At 36.5% G+C, this 17724-nt stretch overlaps 1 protein-coding gene across 1 annotated transcript in view; it reads right to left on the reverse strand.

Moving 5' to 3' along the window:
• Nucleotides 1-17724, reverse strand: part of SPATA17 (spermatogenesis associated 17) — a 188709-nt gene that overhangs the window by 73039 nt on the left and 97946 nt on the right. The window contains exon 7 of the mRNA XM_057728510.1: nucleotides 3538-3741. Coding sequence (XP_057584493.1) covers nucleotides 3538-3741 — 204 coding nt within the window. The remainder of the gene's footprint in view (nucleotides 1-3537; nucleotides 3742-17724) is intronic.

Raw genomic sequence — 17724 nt, forward strand, 5'->3', positions numbered from 1 at the left:
GACTGTGGGGCTAATAAAAAGAAATGACTCACGCCTCATTTATGTTCACTTATGTTTTACATTAATAGAAACCAATAATAGGAACCAGTTACCATAAAAGTCATGGACCGTAAATAACACAAATGGCAAATAAGTATCATCTAGTACTTTTCACAGCTGGACAGGAGGATTGCTATATTTGAAAGTAGTTAATGGATTTTTATTGGAACTTTACTTTTTAAAGATACAGTAACATGATTCCAAGTTCATGATTAAGAAATCAAATGAGGATTTTTTTAAATAGACTTTTAATCTTTCACTCTGATAAATTCTGTGATTTGAAAAACAATATTTGGTTGTGTTATCGGGGCAAATTACTTCTCTAGACCTTTGCTCCTCATTATGTAAGTTGGAATAATAACTATCTCACAAAATTGCTCTTACTATATGTAAGACAACATAAATAACACTCTTAGCATTGTACTTAGAACACAGTAAATATACAAAAATTGTCTTCCTAGCTTTATTATTATTGTTTTACTACACTTACTTTTAGTTTCTAGAGGAGTTTGAAAAATATCTTGAACAACAGTAGCATCAAATATATAAACAAAAGGCCAAGGCCATGACTTTGCGGGTGCTGGTATTCAGGAGTAATGGTCTTCTTGGTGGCCAAGCTCTGCCTTCTGACCTCTGTTGATGCATCAATATAGCACATACCCATTCGTAGGCTTCCTCCACTACTTGCTCTGGAACTTGCTATTTCCAACATGATTAGAAAATGAGAGAGAAGAAGCCCTACTTAAGCAGCAAAATTTAGCATAAAAATAGACCCACTCTTCTTTTCTCATTCACTATAATCTTCATGACCACAATCCTCCTTTAATAATACCCATTTCTCTATGTCTTTCAGTGCCTGGTCCATACATTTCATATCTTAGGCAATTAATGTCTTGCCTTTGAGCTCAATAGAGCACCGTCCTGATTAGTAAACTTGGCATCTGCTGTCAAGATTCTCTTATGACGAAGCTTCTGCTGACCTGTATTTCTGTTGATAGCCTCTTTTAGATCTCAAGTGATCACTTATATCAATCATGCCTGGAGTGGGATGGCATCCCACATTCCAGACAAACATTCAAACTTCAGCTCTGCACATTGTAGTCATTTCCAAATACTAATTCCTAGAATGTGTAGACCATTTAGGATTCAACCTGATCCTATAAGTCTTTCTGGACTTTTAGCTATAGTTTTCCAATATTTGACTTTCTTTGCCTCCAATCAAGTCCAATTATGAGTCAAATATATTTATATTCTTCTATATTTTTAATAACCCACATTACTTTATAGTCATCTTGTATTTTTAAATTTTTCTCAAAGTTTAAATAATTTTTAACTTGCCATTAAATGTCTCACACACTTAAGAAATTCACCTCACAAGTACAGATATACTGTCAGAGTATACATATTATCATTTGGACTGTAGCATATAAAATCTCAAATGTCCCTGATGATGTATTACCTTTTTCTTATTAGGTATGTACAGGAAATGGAGTTCAGCCAGAGAAAACCACGTTAAAAATCCCACTCTATGAAAACAGGAAAGGAAAGAAGGAGAAAAAAGCAGGGAAGGAAGGGAAAAAGGAAGAAGTCAAAGATGATAAGAGAAAGGATGGGGAGAGAAGATGGGTGAAAAAAGAAAGGAAAAGAAGGAAGGATAAAAAAAGAAGAGAAATAAGGATGAGAGGATATGATAGGGTAGAGGGGAGGGAGGGGTTAGAAAGGAAGGAGAAAGGGAAAGAAGGAAAGGAAAAGGAAACAGTTAGCAGGGATAATTTTTTTGTGGTATGTTACATAAACATATTATGAGTATGCATGTGTATGTGTACTTGTATATGTAAATACGTGTGTATGCGTATATATATACACACACACATATACACACACATATATACAATCTTCCATGAAGATACGTATTCCACATATATATGAATGTGTATCTCTATATAAAATGTATATGTATTTTCCTTGTGTCTTCCTATTTACACCATTGTGATGTAATAAGAAATATATTTGGCCTTTGTCCCTGGTTCCTGGGACAGGAACTCCTAAAACATTTGCAATTTCCCAATGATAGGACTATCTTTTGTTACTCATAGTAAGATTACACCTGAGTTTACACTAAGAAGGTGACTTAGGCTGGAGCCCCTTGATAGCCTCTGGGTGAGACTGTTCACTAGAAAGACCAAGCGATTAGAAGGTTGGCACTTCCAGCCCCACCTGTGATCTCCAGGGAGGGGAGCACCGTAGAGACTGAGCAGGAGAGATGGAGACAGGAAAACAACCAACCATGCGAGGGACCTAAGTAGAGGATCTCCCCACCCTCCTCTCCTCCCCCCCGCAGCTGAGCTTTCATAGGAAATCACAGTCCCGGCTGACACCTTCACTGCAACTTCATGAGAGATCTTGAGTCCGAGGCACTCACCTAAGCTGTACCCACAACGCTGACCCACAGAAACTGAGAAAAGAAACGTGTGCTGGTTCCAGCCGTCAGGCTTTGGGGTAATTTATTATACAGCAATAGATACCCAGAGGCAAGCTAATAGGTAGGAATTCTGGGAGCCTGGCTGTGTGAACCCAAATCGATCCATTTCCAGGTTGATGCTTCCTGGTGGCAGTTGTCTTGTTCAGCTTAAATACTGATGGGGGCGACATAAGTGTTGCTCTCTGGGACTCAGGACAGTGAGGATCATCACAACCCCTCCTTCTCCACCCTTAGCCCTAGGAAGCCATTTGCCAATCCTGCTACAGTCTAATCCATAGTGAAGACTTTTTTGTCTTTGCTTGAGTTTTGCATTGTTTGGGGCCCTCTCTAATTCGCCAACTTATACTTTTTAAATGACTCTCTTCCAAATTATGTTTACAATTGTACATAATTATGAATCATCAGGTGAGAGGCTAAATTAAATAAATTTGATAATACATAGGATTTTTCTAGCAACAAGAGGTTATAACAAATACCCCTATTACAATATTGTTACATAAAAAGGCTACATACTGGCCAAAAATCCTGTGTGTTAATTTCATACCCAGAACAATAAAAGTCAATACCAAGCAAATATTTGATCACTTCTTTGATACAGATTTTAAATGTACTTCATTTTTATCATTTAAAATTAGATTCTGGGGAATTCCCTGGATGTCCAGTGGTTAGGACTCTAACTACTGCCATGGCCCAGGTTCAATCCCTGGTCAGAGAACTAAAATCCCACAAGCTGCACAGTGCAGCAAAAAAAAAAAAAAAAAAAGTTAGAGTCTATAAAAAAATAATTTTCCTTTCTTTTTACAAAGACGAAACAAAGCAACAAAAAAACCAGAAAGAATAAAATCACTGACACAATTCTTATGCGTGTATACATATAGCTGATTCACTTTGTTGTACAGCAGAAACTAACACAATATTGTAAAACAACCATACTCCAATTAAAAAAAAAAAAGTAAATAATAAAAGTAAGAAGACAGACAAGTTAAACTGAAAAAAAAAAAAAGACTAATGAGTACCTGACACTGTTTCCTATCAATGGGTGGCAGAATTCCGGACCGAGGAAAGGACTGGGCACTGGTGCAAGCCAGCCAGCTGCTAAGGCTGACAGAGTGCTTTGGCCTCATTTTAGGTCTTTGGTGCGTTAAAGGCTTTGCCTTCTGTAACCGCAGCTCCCATGGGTCAGGATCTTTTCTGAATGGTGAGTTGTATATACCTGGAATCTAAAGAACAACAACATCATTTTTATTTTTATGCTTCATTTTCACATAAAATAAATGGAAGGTAAAGTTGTATCATACACATTTTCATGTGTTTAAGGACTATTTTAAACTATGACTCTAGTTCCTAACTAGAGGTGGACTTCAGATTAGTCTAAGGGGATTACAAAATACACTATCTCCAGACCAACAATTTCAGAATCATTCATGGTTGAAGAATGAACATGTTAAAAACAACTGAGCTATAGTTTCTGTCTGCCACACATGGTGTATTTGACATAATTGTATTTAAGAAAAAAATAACACAAGGACCTTAAGGCATTCATTTTGTACATTAACTACATATAAATATATTTAACCATCTCTAAGTCATATTCACTCATGCAAACTCAAGTATATTATGCTTGAACCAGTTTCAGGTACAAAGTATGAACTTAGTATTTGATTATTTGAATGATTACTCATCCACAACCTAATTAATGGTAGCCATTTTAAGTTCTTTAAAATAATAATCAACCTGGAATATGTGTGTGTGTGTGTGTATATATATATATAAACATATGTATGTGTGTATATGTGTGTGTTTATGTGTGTATATATATATATACATAAAATCATTCAAAATAACATCCTGTATTTAATGACTTGCATTCACGTGGTTCTACGGTGTCACATTACCCTTTCTGTTCTATCTCTGACCTTGTCACACACTGCATCAAAATAGTAAAGACTTATTTTATACAGTGCCTGCTATGCGATGGAGGTGCCATAGATGTACGTGGGATAAATGTTAAATTCAAGTTTGGCATAGTCCGTTTTCTGAAAATTCAATGATGTTTGAATATACAAACTGCACAGAACTATATTTTGTACTCCTTTCATATATACAAATGCATATATGAAGAAAACCTATAGTTTAAAGGATAGAATGACTTGTTTAGTTGCTCTGCAGACATTCTAGAGTAATGTACAGAATGTACCCATTAACTGTCTGTTTTTCTTTAAAATGTGCTTTTCTCTTACGCCACCATCATATCCATAAATATTTCTGGTTGTTATATTTGCCTCTTGGAATAAGCAAGTCAAAGTATTATAATTAACTACGGTCGTTGACTGTGAAAAACTTTCCTAGGAGATTTTATATTTCCAGCCTAACTCCTCAGTAAGTATTAACCTTTATCTAATACCAACTCAGGCTAGATTCCCTGTCCTATCCCCAGTGTTTCCTGAATAGCCTGGGGGTAACTCTATCATGGGACTTATCACATTGTTTCAAAATTACCTTTGTGTGCCATCCATCTTCCCTAAGCAAGTTGCGGGAGCACAGGGACTCTATTTTAGGTATTTTTGTATCTCCAGGGCCTAGAAAAGTACTTGACACATAGTAGACACTCAAAAAAATGAATGCTAGGGACTTCCCTGGAGGCTCAGTGGTTTAGAATCCACCTGTCAATACAGGGGACATGGGTTCGAGCCCTGGTCCGGAAAGATCCCACATGCCGAGGAGCAACTAAGTCCATCCCATGCGCCACAACTACTGAGCCTGAGCTCTAGAGCCCTCGAGCCACAGCTACTGAGCCCATGTGCCACAACTACTGAAGCCCACGTGCCTAGAGCCTGTGCTCCACAGCAAGAGAAGCCACTGAAATAAGAAGCCCCCGCACCACAATGAAGAGTAGCCCCAGCTCACCACAACTAGAGAAAGCCCGCATGCAGCAATGAAGACCCAACGCAGTCAAACATAAATAAATTAAATAATAAATTTAAAAAGAAAAAAGAAAAAAAGAAAAATCTCAGGGCAAGATTTAGGGGAAAAAAATGAATGCTAAATGTTTATCTAGAAAAACAATGCACTGTTCAGAAAGGCCCATAAAGTCTCTATTTTACTCTTACTTTCTTGAGCCACATAAATATTTTAGTAAAATGTTTGAGTTTATTTCAAAATCTTATTGACTTCTTTCAAAGTTATAGATTATATCCTTTTCAGCCTTCTTAACAATTCAGTTTTAATTTGCTTTTGAATACACTGTGATCTAGAATAAATTATCACAGACCCATTGAGTCATCTCCAACTCAATTGTTCCTATGCTAAGGAAAAAGTCAATGTAAATATATTTACCTACTTAAATTTTTTTTGAATTGGCTCTTCTTTGAGACTTTTTTCCATATACAATTTGCACAAGAAAAAAGTATTGGAAACATTATAGGCATTGCATAAGCCATTTTTAATGTTAACATTCTCTTACTATAATACTAAATACAGAACAAGGCGGACACACAAACAGTTATTTTTCATGCTGTTAATGTAAGAAAATCGATACACATATGTATCCAAAATAGCTTTTGGTGGATAGTAATTTTCAAGTGGGTGCTAATTTTTATGATGATTTTTAGGGTGATTCTCTATGATGAGACTATATTGTAATGAGAAAAAACAATAAATATTATACTAAAAAGACTATTCTGACATAAAATAGAACTAAATCTACACAGCCTATGAAAGAGATATAAGAGAATACCGCTGTTTAGTGATGATCTAATTAACTGAAGTCTTATTAGTTTATCGTTTCCATAATCTTACAGATTAAAGTGGTAAAATGCATATGATGTAACTAGGTTATAATTTATCATTTAAAAATATCTATCTACCCGAATAACTGCTACCAGCTATTAACCTTACCACTATTAGAAATCTTCTCTGATCTCCTTCATATTTGCATGCACATGTATACATAGGCTAGATGGGAAATGCAAATAGATCAGTAGACATGATAGCTTTCTTAAATTATATTTTGCAACCTATATGGAGACCTCCTCATGTGTATTCTCTTTGCAATTTAAATCATATATAGATAGAAAATATATTTTAATTGAATGGAAAATGTATCATTTTAAATCTTCACAGTGTCAGTATTTTAGAAATTAATTTAATACATTTGGCTAACTTTTGTCAATGAAAATGGTCCAGCTCCCCCTCAATCCCTACAGCAAGCTGAGACCCTATCTACTTATATTAATACAGTATTCATTTAATCATTTTTTCTCTAAGTAAACAAAACAACCTGAACTATTGTCTCAATGGCTATATTTCATTAATTTGTAAGCCACTTTGTGAATAACGGTTTGTTGTGGATTTTTAAAAAAATATTACTGTGAGTCACAGAAGGCAAAGTTAATCCTTAGGGACTATGACATATTTTTCCCTTTTTACATTCTTCACGACTTAGAAGGGCTACTGCCAAGCTAGCTTTGGGGACTTCATTTTCAGCAATAATTTTCTAGAGTGACCAACACTATGGGGAAATCTCTGCTAACTGTTTAAAAAAAACGAAGCCTACAACTGAGTTATTTGCAGTACTGTCATGCTAACATTCAACTCAATAAGACCCAAGAAATCTCAGGAGAGGACTCTGCTAATAGCTTCTTACTGACCTCCCTGTATCAGGCCCGGCTGCTGACTGGTGGCCCAGTGGTGAATATGGCAAATGAGGTGTGAAAGCACTGATTTTTTTTAAAGGCTATGATTCTGACTCGTCAAAAGGAAAGGGGGAAAAAAGGCAATGAGTTATATAATAGATATATATTTTTCTTGAATTCTCTCCTTCAGACCCTCCATCATGGGAACTTAAGCATGACCTGGAATATTAATTATGTCAGGTTGAACAACGAGCAAATGTACCATTTGTTACCCAGTCACCCTTAGCATTACATTAATATTTTGAACCATTCCATATTTCTAACAATCTATCAGTTGGTTCTTTTCTTCTCAGTTTTTATTCTTCTACTGAAGTATTCTAAGGGAAAGTACTTTAAAAAATGCAATTGATTTAAAAACAAATGGATATACTTGTTATACTTGGAGCATCTACTGCTGTATTTCATGAAGAATGTTTTTATGGTCATTTTCCCCTCATACGCTGACCTTTATTTTGTAATTGCCTGGGGGAAGCCATAGTCTAATTTTTTCTCTTCTCTTTGTTACTGGGGTTTACTTTTAAAATGAGTTTCTAAAAAATAAAAAGAATTTGAAACAGGACTGCGTACACCTATAATTCCCATAGCACAGCTACAATTTCAGATTTTATCAGATGAGAAACGATAATTTCTCATGATTTCAAAGTAACTGCTTATTCCAGGAATGAAGGACTCTAAAGGGTAGGTGGGAGAATTCAAGTTTTACTTTTGCAAATGACAATTACACAGCAAACAGGAGTCACTGATTGCCACCAAAACAAACAAACAAACAAGCAAACAAAATTTAAAAGTATTTTCTTGGGACTTCCCTGGTGGCACAGTGGTTAAGAATCCTCCTGCCAATGCAGGGGACACAGGTTCGATCCCTGCTCCGGGAAGACCCCATGTGCCAAGGAGCAACTAAGCCCATATGCTCTGAGCCTGAGCTCTAGAGCCCTCACGCCCCAACTATTGAGCCTGCGTGCCACCGCTACTGAAGCCTGTGTGCCTAGAGCCTGTGCTCCGCACTGAGAAACCTGCACCTCGCAGAGAAGAGTAGCCCCTGCTCACTGCAACTAGAGAAAGCCCGTTAGCAGCAAGACCTGATACAGCCAATAAATAAATTAATTTTTAAAAAGTATTTTCTTCATATACACACTACTATATATAAAATAGGTAAACAACAAGGACCTATTTTATAGCACAGGGAATTATACTCAATATCTTTTTAAAAAATTTGTATTGAAGTGTAGTTGATTTGCAATGTTGTGTTAGTTTCAGGTATACAGCAGTGATTCAGTTATACACACACACACACACATATATATATATACTTTTTCAGATTATTTTCCCTTTTAAATTATTACAAAATATTGAATATATTTTCCCTCAATATCTTGTCATAACCTATAATGGAAAATAATATATATGTATAACTGAATCACTTTGCTGAATCACTGAAAACTAACAGAACACTGTAAATTTTACTATACTTTCATCAAAATAAATATTTAGAAAAAGTATTTTCTTCCCTCATGAGTCAGATTTTGTGAATACTATGAGAGATGAACAACTCTAAAAGGAGGGCTGACTAACATATATTTGGGTTTTAAGTTTTAGTAAAAAATGCTTTTAAAACATAAGACACTAGGCAAGCACAGAAGAGTAGCAAAGATCTCTAATGACTAGAAGAGTGGAAGTGGGCCAGGGAACTGGGAATGAAATACTCGCCAGGCTGGGGACTGCTGAATCAACACTGACCAATGCGCTTCATCGTAATTACCGGGACAGACTAGTGTCAGGGGATTTATAAAAATCCCACCCAGCAAATAACTGCCCTGCCATTAGGACAGTCAGAGCATTAGCACACTGTCACAGGCCAGCATTTGGTAAGATACTCTACATTCAGTTACTCTTGCTGAGAACTAAAAGGAAACATGGTCATTACTCAGATACAGACAACAGTCATGTTAACCCTCGGATGCGGCACCCCAGAAAGAATAACAATTTCATGGGAACATTAGGCTTCACAAAGATTGTATTTGGTACAATTCTTATCTATCTAAGGCAAGATTTTAAAAAACAAAAACAAAAAAACTATTACTGACTACAAATGCTTTTTCTCGTCTTTCACTCCATTAAGAAGTAAAATGTTTAAATGTCTTCAGTCAAATTAGAGACAGGGTACGTTAAAAGCAGAACCCAGATGTAGCTGGCTTTATTAGGTTAACAAATGATTTTTATAAACCATTCGGATATCCTAATCATTATTATCACATGTAAAAATATTCTCATGAAATGTTGATTAAAATGAAGGAATTTAAATAAATTTGATACCATTCTGTATATATTAATTCAATTCAATAAATATTGAGCATCTACTAACTTAGAAACACTTTGCTGGATCTAAGGTGAGTACAGAGATGAATAAAAAGTGATCACTCCCATCAAGCCATTCTCGGTGCGGGGGGTGGGGGATTAGGAGAATGATTTTGTGATGACAATAACATAACCAGCCTGTGGTAAGTGTCCTCTAATAACTGTTTAAAAGAAGTATACACCAAAGGTTATGGTAAAGGTATATACCCTTTAGAAAACCCTGTAGAAAAAGTATCTGAATTTGCTCTAAAGATGGGTAGAATTTTTGGCAATAATAAAAGGGAGAAAGGTAGTCCGGCTAAGGGAAGGGTAAAAATAAAGACATATTAATGGGAAAACATAGGGCCACTGTTCAGTGAACATCACTTTGGCCAGTTTAAGCATGAAGCTATAGTCAGAAACGAGCTTGTGAAGATAAATTGGGGCCAAATTCTAGAGGGCAGCAAGATCGTACTTAATTCTACATTGAATGCAACTCTCTTAATTTTCACATTCTCCTTTAGAAGGTAAAAGTCTGAAGCAGGCCCTACTGGTGCACAAAGCCTATAGAAACAGACCCAGGGGAAACCTAGGCAGAAAACACAGTTGACAGAGACAGAGCAAGCATTAGGACCAGACTCTGATACGGCGAGGGTACTGCAATTATCAGACCAGGAATTTAAAATAATGATTAATAAGTTAAGCCATCTAAGAGATGAAGTAGATGGCATGCAAGAATGGATGGGCAATGCCAGCAGAGATATGGAAATTCTAAGAAGGAATCAAAAAGAAATATACAAGCAGCTCATGCAGCTCAATATCAAAAAAGCAAAAAACCCAATCCAAAAATGGGTGGAAGACCTAAATAGACCTTTCTCCAAAGAAGACATACAGCTGGCCAAGAGGCACATGAAAAGATGCTCAACATCACTCATCATTAGAGAAATGCAAGTCAAAGCCACAATGAGGTATCACCTCACACTGGGCAGAAAGGCCAACAACAAATCACAGATCCAAGAAGCTCAGAGAACACCAAGCAGGATAAATGCCAAAACAAACAAAAAAACCCTACACCAAGGCATATCATATTCAAACTTTAAGAAAATCAAAGATAAAAAATCATGTAAGAAGCAGAGGGGATAAATACCTCACTTATAGAGAAGCGAAGATAAGAATTGCATCCCGCTTTCCCTCAGAAACCATACAAGCAAGATGAGAGTAGGGTGTGATATTCCACTCAGGGTGAGCCCTCATGTAAACCATGGACTTTGGGTGGTAAAGATGTGTGGGGCGGGGGTAGACAGTACAGTCGTCCCTTGGTATCCTCAGGGGACTGGTTCCAAGATCTCCCCAAAAACCATGCAGACACCAAAATCCAAAGATGCTCAAATCCCTTATATAAAATGGTGTAGTATTTGCATATAACCTGCACATACACCCCCACAGCTTAAATCATCTCTAGATTACTTATAATATCTAGCACAATGCAAATGCTGTGTAAACAGTTGCCTATGCACAGCAAATTCAAGTTTTGCGTTTTCAAACTTTCTGGATTTTTTGTCCTTGAATATTTGAATCCGTGGTTGGTTGAATCCACGGATGCAAAATCCGAGGATATGGAGGACTGATTTTATATGGCAACTTCCTGCTCAAATTTGCTGTGAACCTAACATTGCTCCAAAAAAAAGCTTATTTTTTAAAAAAGTTAAACATATGCTTAATATATAACACAACAATCTCATCCCTGGGAATTGATATGAGAGATGACAATATAAGTCCACACAAAGACGTCCATGCCAATGTTTACAACGGCATTATTCATAAATGCCCCAAATTGGAATTAATCCAAATGTTTATCAACAGGTTAATAAACTAACAGAATGTAGTTACCCATAAAATGGAACACTATTCAACAATAAAAAGAAATGAATCACTTATATATGCTATAACATGGAAGAATCTCAAAAACATCATGCTAAATGAAAGAAGTTAGGTGCAATATCACATATTGTATAATTCCATACATATAAAACGTTCAGAAAAGGCAAATCTAGATAAAGAAACGTGAGAGGTATGAGGTACATGGAAATCTCTATACTTTCTGTTCGATTTTGCTGTGCTCTAAATCAAGCTTCAAACTTATTTTTAGTCCCCCTCCACCTGCTCTGCTTTGAACCCCTCTTACCCTCTACAGGGAAACCAGAGTAATAATTACAAATAAAAAAATTGCTTTGGTCCCTAAAAGACTATAAATGAGGAGTTCCCTGGTGGTCCAGTAGTTAAGACTTTGCCTTCCAGTGCAGGGGTTGAGGGTTGGATCCCTGGTTGGGGAGTTAAGATCCCACATGCCTCACGGCCAAAAAGCCAAAACATAAAATAGAAGCAATATTGCAACAAATTCAATAAAGAATTTTAAAATGGTCCACACTAAAAAAAAAGAATCTTAAAAAAAATACTATAAACAGCTTTCAAATACACCTAAGAAAACCTAACAAATTCTTCACAAAGTCCTTTTTTCTGTTCCAATCTCATTTAAGCCACTCTTACCATCCCTCGCTACACGCCATCCACATTGGCTTTCTTTCATTCCTCAAAACATGCCAGGCTCTTCCATGACTCAAATTTGTCAAAAATGTTTTTTCCATCTGCTTACTTGCTCAGCCAAATTATACTCATCCTTAAAAATTCACAATAAATATCACTCCTTTAAAAAGACCTTTTGGGACCCCATACACGCTGTCCTACTATATTATTTCTCTCAAAGTTCCCTGTTCATTTTCTTCATGGCACTTAGCACATTAAATTAGTCACATATATGACTATTTGTTCTTTAATGTCTATCTCCCCAACTAGAATTTAAGCTCCATCAGGGTAAGAATAACACCCATTTTCTTGACGTTCATATACTTAAGTTTGTAGTTCTCAACTCTGGCTACACATTAAGTTCATTTGGGGAACTTAAACACTATTTCCAAGCTCTACCCTAGACCAACTCAATTGGAAACTTTGAAGCACGTGTCTAGGCATTAGTTGAGCTTAGTTTTTAAAGAAGAGTTCAGAACCTTGGCTTATTACCCATCTCAATACCTGGCTCAGAGTAGACAATCAACCCATGTTTATCTGAATAAGTGATGCAAGACCAGAAGCCTGCAAAAGGAGGCGAAGCTTGCTTATTCAGATTTAAGAAGAAAGACCAGTGGAAATAGAAGAATGATGGACAGGGAGCATTTTATAGAAACAGAATCAATAGTTAATTGAGAAGAACTTAAGGGAGTGTGGAATCACAGAAAATCCTGCCTTTAGAACCCCCGGCAGAGAGTTAGCAAGAAGAGCAACTACGTGGGAATATTCATCTCTGTTTCAGGGATGTTAGGACTGGGCTTCCCACAAAGCATTCAGGTTGAAAAGTCCAGTGTGTCAGTGTTGGCGTAGGTCTGGAACTTAGGGAAGAGGTCATAGCTAGAAACCTGCATCTGGAGTGTTTTCTAAATAGAAATGGCTGAAGGTGTGAAAATGGATGCAGTCACTGAGGAAGAGAATAGAAACTGAGGGACTTTTTTTCCAAGAAGTCTTAGTGAGGTGTATATATAAGAAGTGGGAGAAGGGAAGCTCATGAAGTGAAGGGCACTGGAAAGAGTGAACAGTGAGGGGGGTGGTCAGGACACGAGGGAGAAGGTGGTTTCACGGAGGAGGTCACAGGGGTCAGATGTCTGGGAGGGTGGGACAGCACGAGGACGGACACCGCACACCTGGAATGGTAATTAGAGGGTGACAGGTGACCTCTGCAGAAGCAGATTGTCTTCTTGTGGCAGAAATTACATCGTAATTCTTTGAATGTGAGGAAGAAAAAAGAAGTGGAGGCTGGTTTGAGGCTTCCAAAATACAGCAATATCATGATGACTTAAAAAATCTTGGGACTGAAAGAATATCTTTTTTTTTCCCCAGTCAGGATTTCCCTTTAATCATATTGCATTTTGAAAGACTTTCTGAGAAAGATTTCATGTAAAAGATTTTCTGGGAAATCTTTCCCATTAAACAATTCCTCTCTGTCTATAAATGTGAGGTGACTGTTTTACTGATCCCTGCAAGAAATGGATGAAAGCTTGTTTCCTCGCTTAGGTAATTTCTCTAGACTTGCTCCTTTCCCCAACCTTTCCCCAACTATGGTAAACCCCACCCACCACCACCACCACCAGCGGGGCTTCCTTTACCTTCTCTTTTGTCTGCTACCTTAGCAGTCTCTCCAGATTTGGCTTTGATTCCTGTCTTTCCATTTGAGTCACAGCCTTGACAGTTTATAAATAATTATAAAATACTGAAATTAGTGTTGACATGGAGAGACAGCTGTCCTGGGGGTGACAGTTCTATGGGGGTAAGATGCCTGGTGTTTGAGCAGGATCATGAAAGAAGAGAAGGGATTTATTTGGTGTATATAAAGTGAGGGAAGACATTCCCAGAAAACAAGATGTACAAAGTAACAGGAACTTAAATAACTTTGATATTAAAAAAATTATAAATACCCTCAGATGATAACAGAGTAAACAAAATACACAAGAATTATTGAAGAAAAGTGAGAAGAAATGACCAAAGAGTGGGAGGAAAAGCTGACTATAGTGTCACTAAGGCCAAAGAAGGTTGCAAGATCACTGGTGTGGTGAGCAGTGTGCAAACCTCTGAGAGGTCACATGAATTTATAATTTGGAGATTCCTGGGTGACCCGATCAAGAGTTATTCACAGTAGAACAGTGGAAGTGGACCACTCCTTTCACAGGGATTTGAAAACTCCCTATTGTGACTCCTCTGATACACAGTTTCCACACATTCTGAACTGGCTCATTATACACACAAATGAAGCCTGCATCCCCTAAGGAAAATAGAAGAAACATAGTGAAGGATGTTTTTATGACCACCATCCCCCCTAGAAAACTTCCATTATACACCTTTTTTCCACTCCCTCTGGAAATCTAGTGTTTTCTCTTGCTTGGTTTTTCTGCAGATGATTTGATTTGAAAATGATTCCATAGTTTGGGTTTAAAAGATGACTTCTAAGACAATTAGTTGCTAAAAGAAAAATACTTGGCATTATAGAAACAGGCAAGTAAATGAAATTTTTATTTTGTTAAAGAAAATGTACCAATGGAATAGAGCATTTGTCACACTTTATTCCCAGTGTTCTATGGTATTCTGCAAAAAACTGATACACCATGTGTCTTTGCTTCTTTTTTTTTAAGCAAACAAGAGAAAGTCATTTTAAATTTTACCAAAGTTATAGGACTGACTGCCTTGCAGGTGTGGAATGCTATGTTGCCTTAATCTGGTTGGCTACAATGTTGTGTCCAGATCCGAAAGACCACCTCATTTTCAGATCACTGTGCACTCACATAGTTTTGTTCTGAAGACCTGTGGCTTCTTATATGGAAACTATTAATTAGGTACCGATTATACCTGCCACTCTGTGATAACTGAACTGGGTGATTAGGATGTTTTTACTTTTCTGTATGTTATCCTTCAATAAAAATTTTAACTTTTTTAGGTTATCTTTTTGCGTTCCTATTTTGCTCTGGTCTCCTCGATGGTAGGCAGCCTGGAAAATTCACCCCATATGCTTCACAACCTTATTATTTTTTATTACTACTTAAACTGTAGCCCTGTGGTGGTCACACAATTTGGTCACAAAATAATTAGCAGAAAAGTAATTTTTTCAAAAGAAGTTGACCAATTAATATTTTGATGAAAAAACTGATCTGGTTTAAAACGAATAATAGTCTAGTCTTAGTTTTTTTGAGTGTACTACCAGGTAGTATTACAAGCTTGCGTGTGCGTGTTTTTGTTTTGTTTTGTTTCAAAATTTGAGGAAATAGTACTGCCTTTGTACTTTTTAATCCATGATTCACTTCTAGTCTATAATATCACCGTGCTAACTGAAATAAAAGACAGGCACAGTAACTTAAATTTCCCTACCATAGGAGATATTTGGATCAAGCAACTATTTGTTTGTTTTTTGGTCAAATTGATTATGCCCAAAGAAATTTCTGCTGAATTAATCACAGCTCTCCTTTACATTTTCTGGTATATACTCATCCTCAACAACCCTGTTACTCTTCCCAACACTTCCAGTTTCCTTGTCTGTAATCCTTTCAGCCTTGCCCTGTGGAACCCGTCTCCCGTCTATGCTAACCCACCCCCCATGCCCTCAAACTTTTCAATAAATACATTCTCTACCTTTTTTTTTTTATTATAATTGAAGCTGCCTTAACTCTGTGTTGATTAGGATTTCTGTTGTTTCAGAATTTTAGCTGATGCCTCAAAGATGAAAATACTTCATAGATGACAAGTAACCAGCCTTACTCCTCTCTTTTCCTAACAAGGCAAACACATTGCCTAAAAGCTGCGGAGAAGTGCCCATGAAGGCTTGCTTGCCTTCCTGTGAGAGGGTCCTGCATCTTAGACTTATGCCTTCTACCTCCTGATGTCTAAAGGAACCGATTAGCTAATTCACACAGGGATTAAGGCTGATGATGCTGAATATGTTGTCTACTAGATGCCTTCAAATAAACAGAACTTTAAAGATATGATTGCAGCCATCATCGAGGAAAATATTCTTGAGATAGGACCTTTCGCAGCCTCCTTCAAACCATACCATAAAGAGAAAGCATAGTTTTGAAGACAGCCAGATCTGACTTTGAATTTCAGCTCCACCCTATCTAGCTCTATAACGTGGTTTGATGTGTGATGTGAGGAGCCATGACAACAGTTAGCTTCTCGTATGCTTTTTCATTGTATATAAGATCTGTCCTTTAAAAAACAACATATTTTAGCAATATAGAGATCAGTTACTAAAAATTATTATAGCTTTAAAAAATTTTTTTTAGTACTTGTTTTTTAAGATTTTTTTGATGTGGAGCCTTTTTTTGTTTGTTTTGGTTGTGCCAGGTCTTAGTTGCAGCAGTCAGGCTCCTTAGTTGTGGCACATGGGCTCCTTAGTTGTGGCACATGGGCTCCTTAGTTGTGGCCTGTAAACTCTTAGTTGCAGCATGCATGTGGGATCTAGTTCCCTGACCATGGATTGAACCTGGGCCCCCTGCATTGGGAGCACAGAGTCTTAACAACTGCACAACCAGGGAAGTCCCAATAGCTTCTTTTTTAATGCAAAAAAGAACTAATTGAGATTGAAATAAAATCTTCCTTTCTTATTTTGAATCTAAAATTATTATAAATCAGAATTAGGACATGTATATATACCATTCATTTATTAGTCCATCGATATTACTTATGAGCCTACTTTGGTATTGGAGATATTAAAACGACATGATTGCTTTCTTTTATGAATTCACCTACATTAGGCCGAAGTAGATATAATCATAATACCAATGGTAAATGTTATATTAAAACATAGAGGGAGAAAAAAAAAGGAACAAAAGGGAACAACTCTGCCTTGGAAGGTCAGGGAAAGCTCAACAGTAATTTTAGCATTTGGATAATAGTTGACAGAGAAGTTGACTTGGGTATGGCTATAAAATTAAGAATACAGGTAAAATAAATTGAATCATTTTAATGATGTGAGTTCAAGAGTAATACAGATGATCATAAGTTAACTTATGTACATAAAGCATAAATACCAATAATAGGAATACAGCAAAATTATATTATCTTAATGATTACAGTTTATTTCAATGGGGTATTGGAATTGGAATTATATGCATATGTGTATAAACATGGTTTAATTTAAAAGTAAAAGGAAAATAAAGCTAAATAAGTTTCAGAAAAAAAAACTGAAATTCAATCCATTAAGGAGACTAACAAACCAAGCATCTTGAAAACATAACTCTTCTCTAAACTAAGAAATATTATCCTTTTGGTAACTCTTTCCTTTCAGTATAATAATAGCTATTAAGACATGGAGCTTATTTATTTTAGATCCAAGAGATAGTCACAGATTAGGATTTAAAGAAGTTCTTTTCCTTTCCTGTCTTCTCCACTCCTTCCTTCCATTTTCTCATCCTTTATTTTACTGTCTGTTTGTTATACTGTGTGGATAACATAACTCATTTTTGACTGAAATACTTCCAACTGTCAAAAGACACAGTAGATAGAAACGGCAATTGACAAGACTATTAGGTACACAGAAAACTTGCCACTTTATACTAAAATGCTTAAAATCATGCTGGTCACATC

This window comes from Hippopotamus amphibius, chromosome 3 (genome assembly GCF_030028045.1).
Source record: "Hippopotamus amphibius kiboko isolate mHipAmp2 chromosome 3, mHipAmp2.hap2, whole genome shotgun sequence".
NCBI classification, from domain to species: Eukaryota; Metazoa; Chordata; class Mammalia; order Artiodactyla; family Hippopotamidae; genus Hippopotamus; species Hippopotamus amphibius.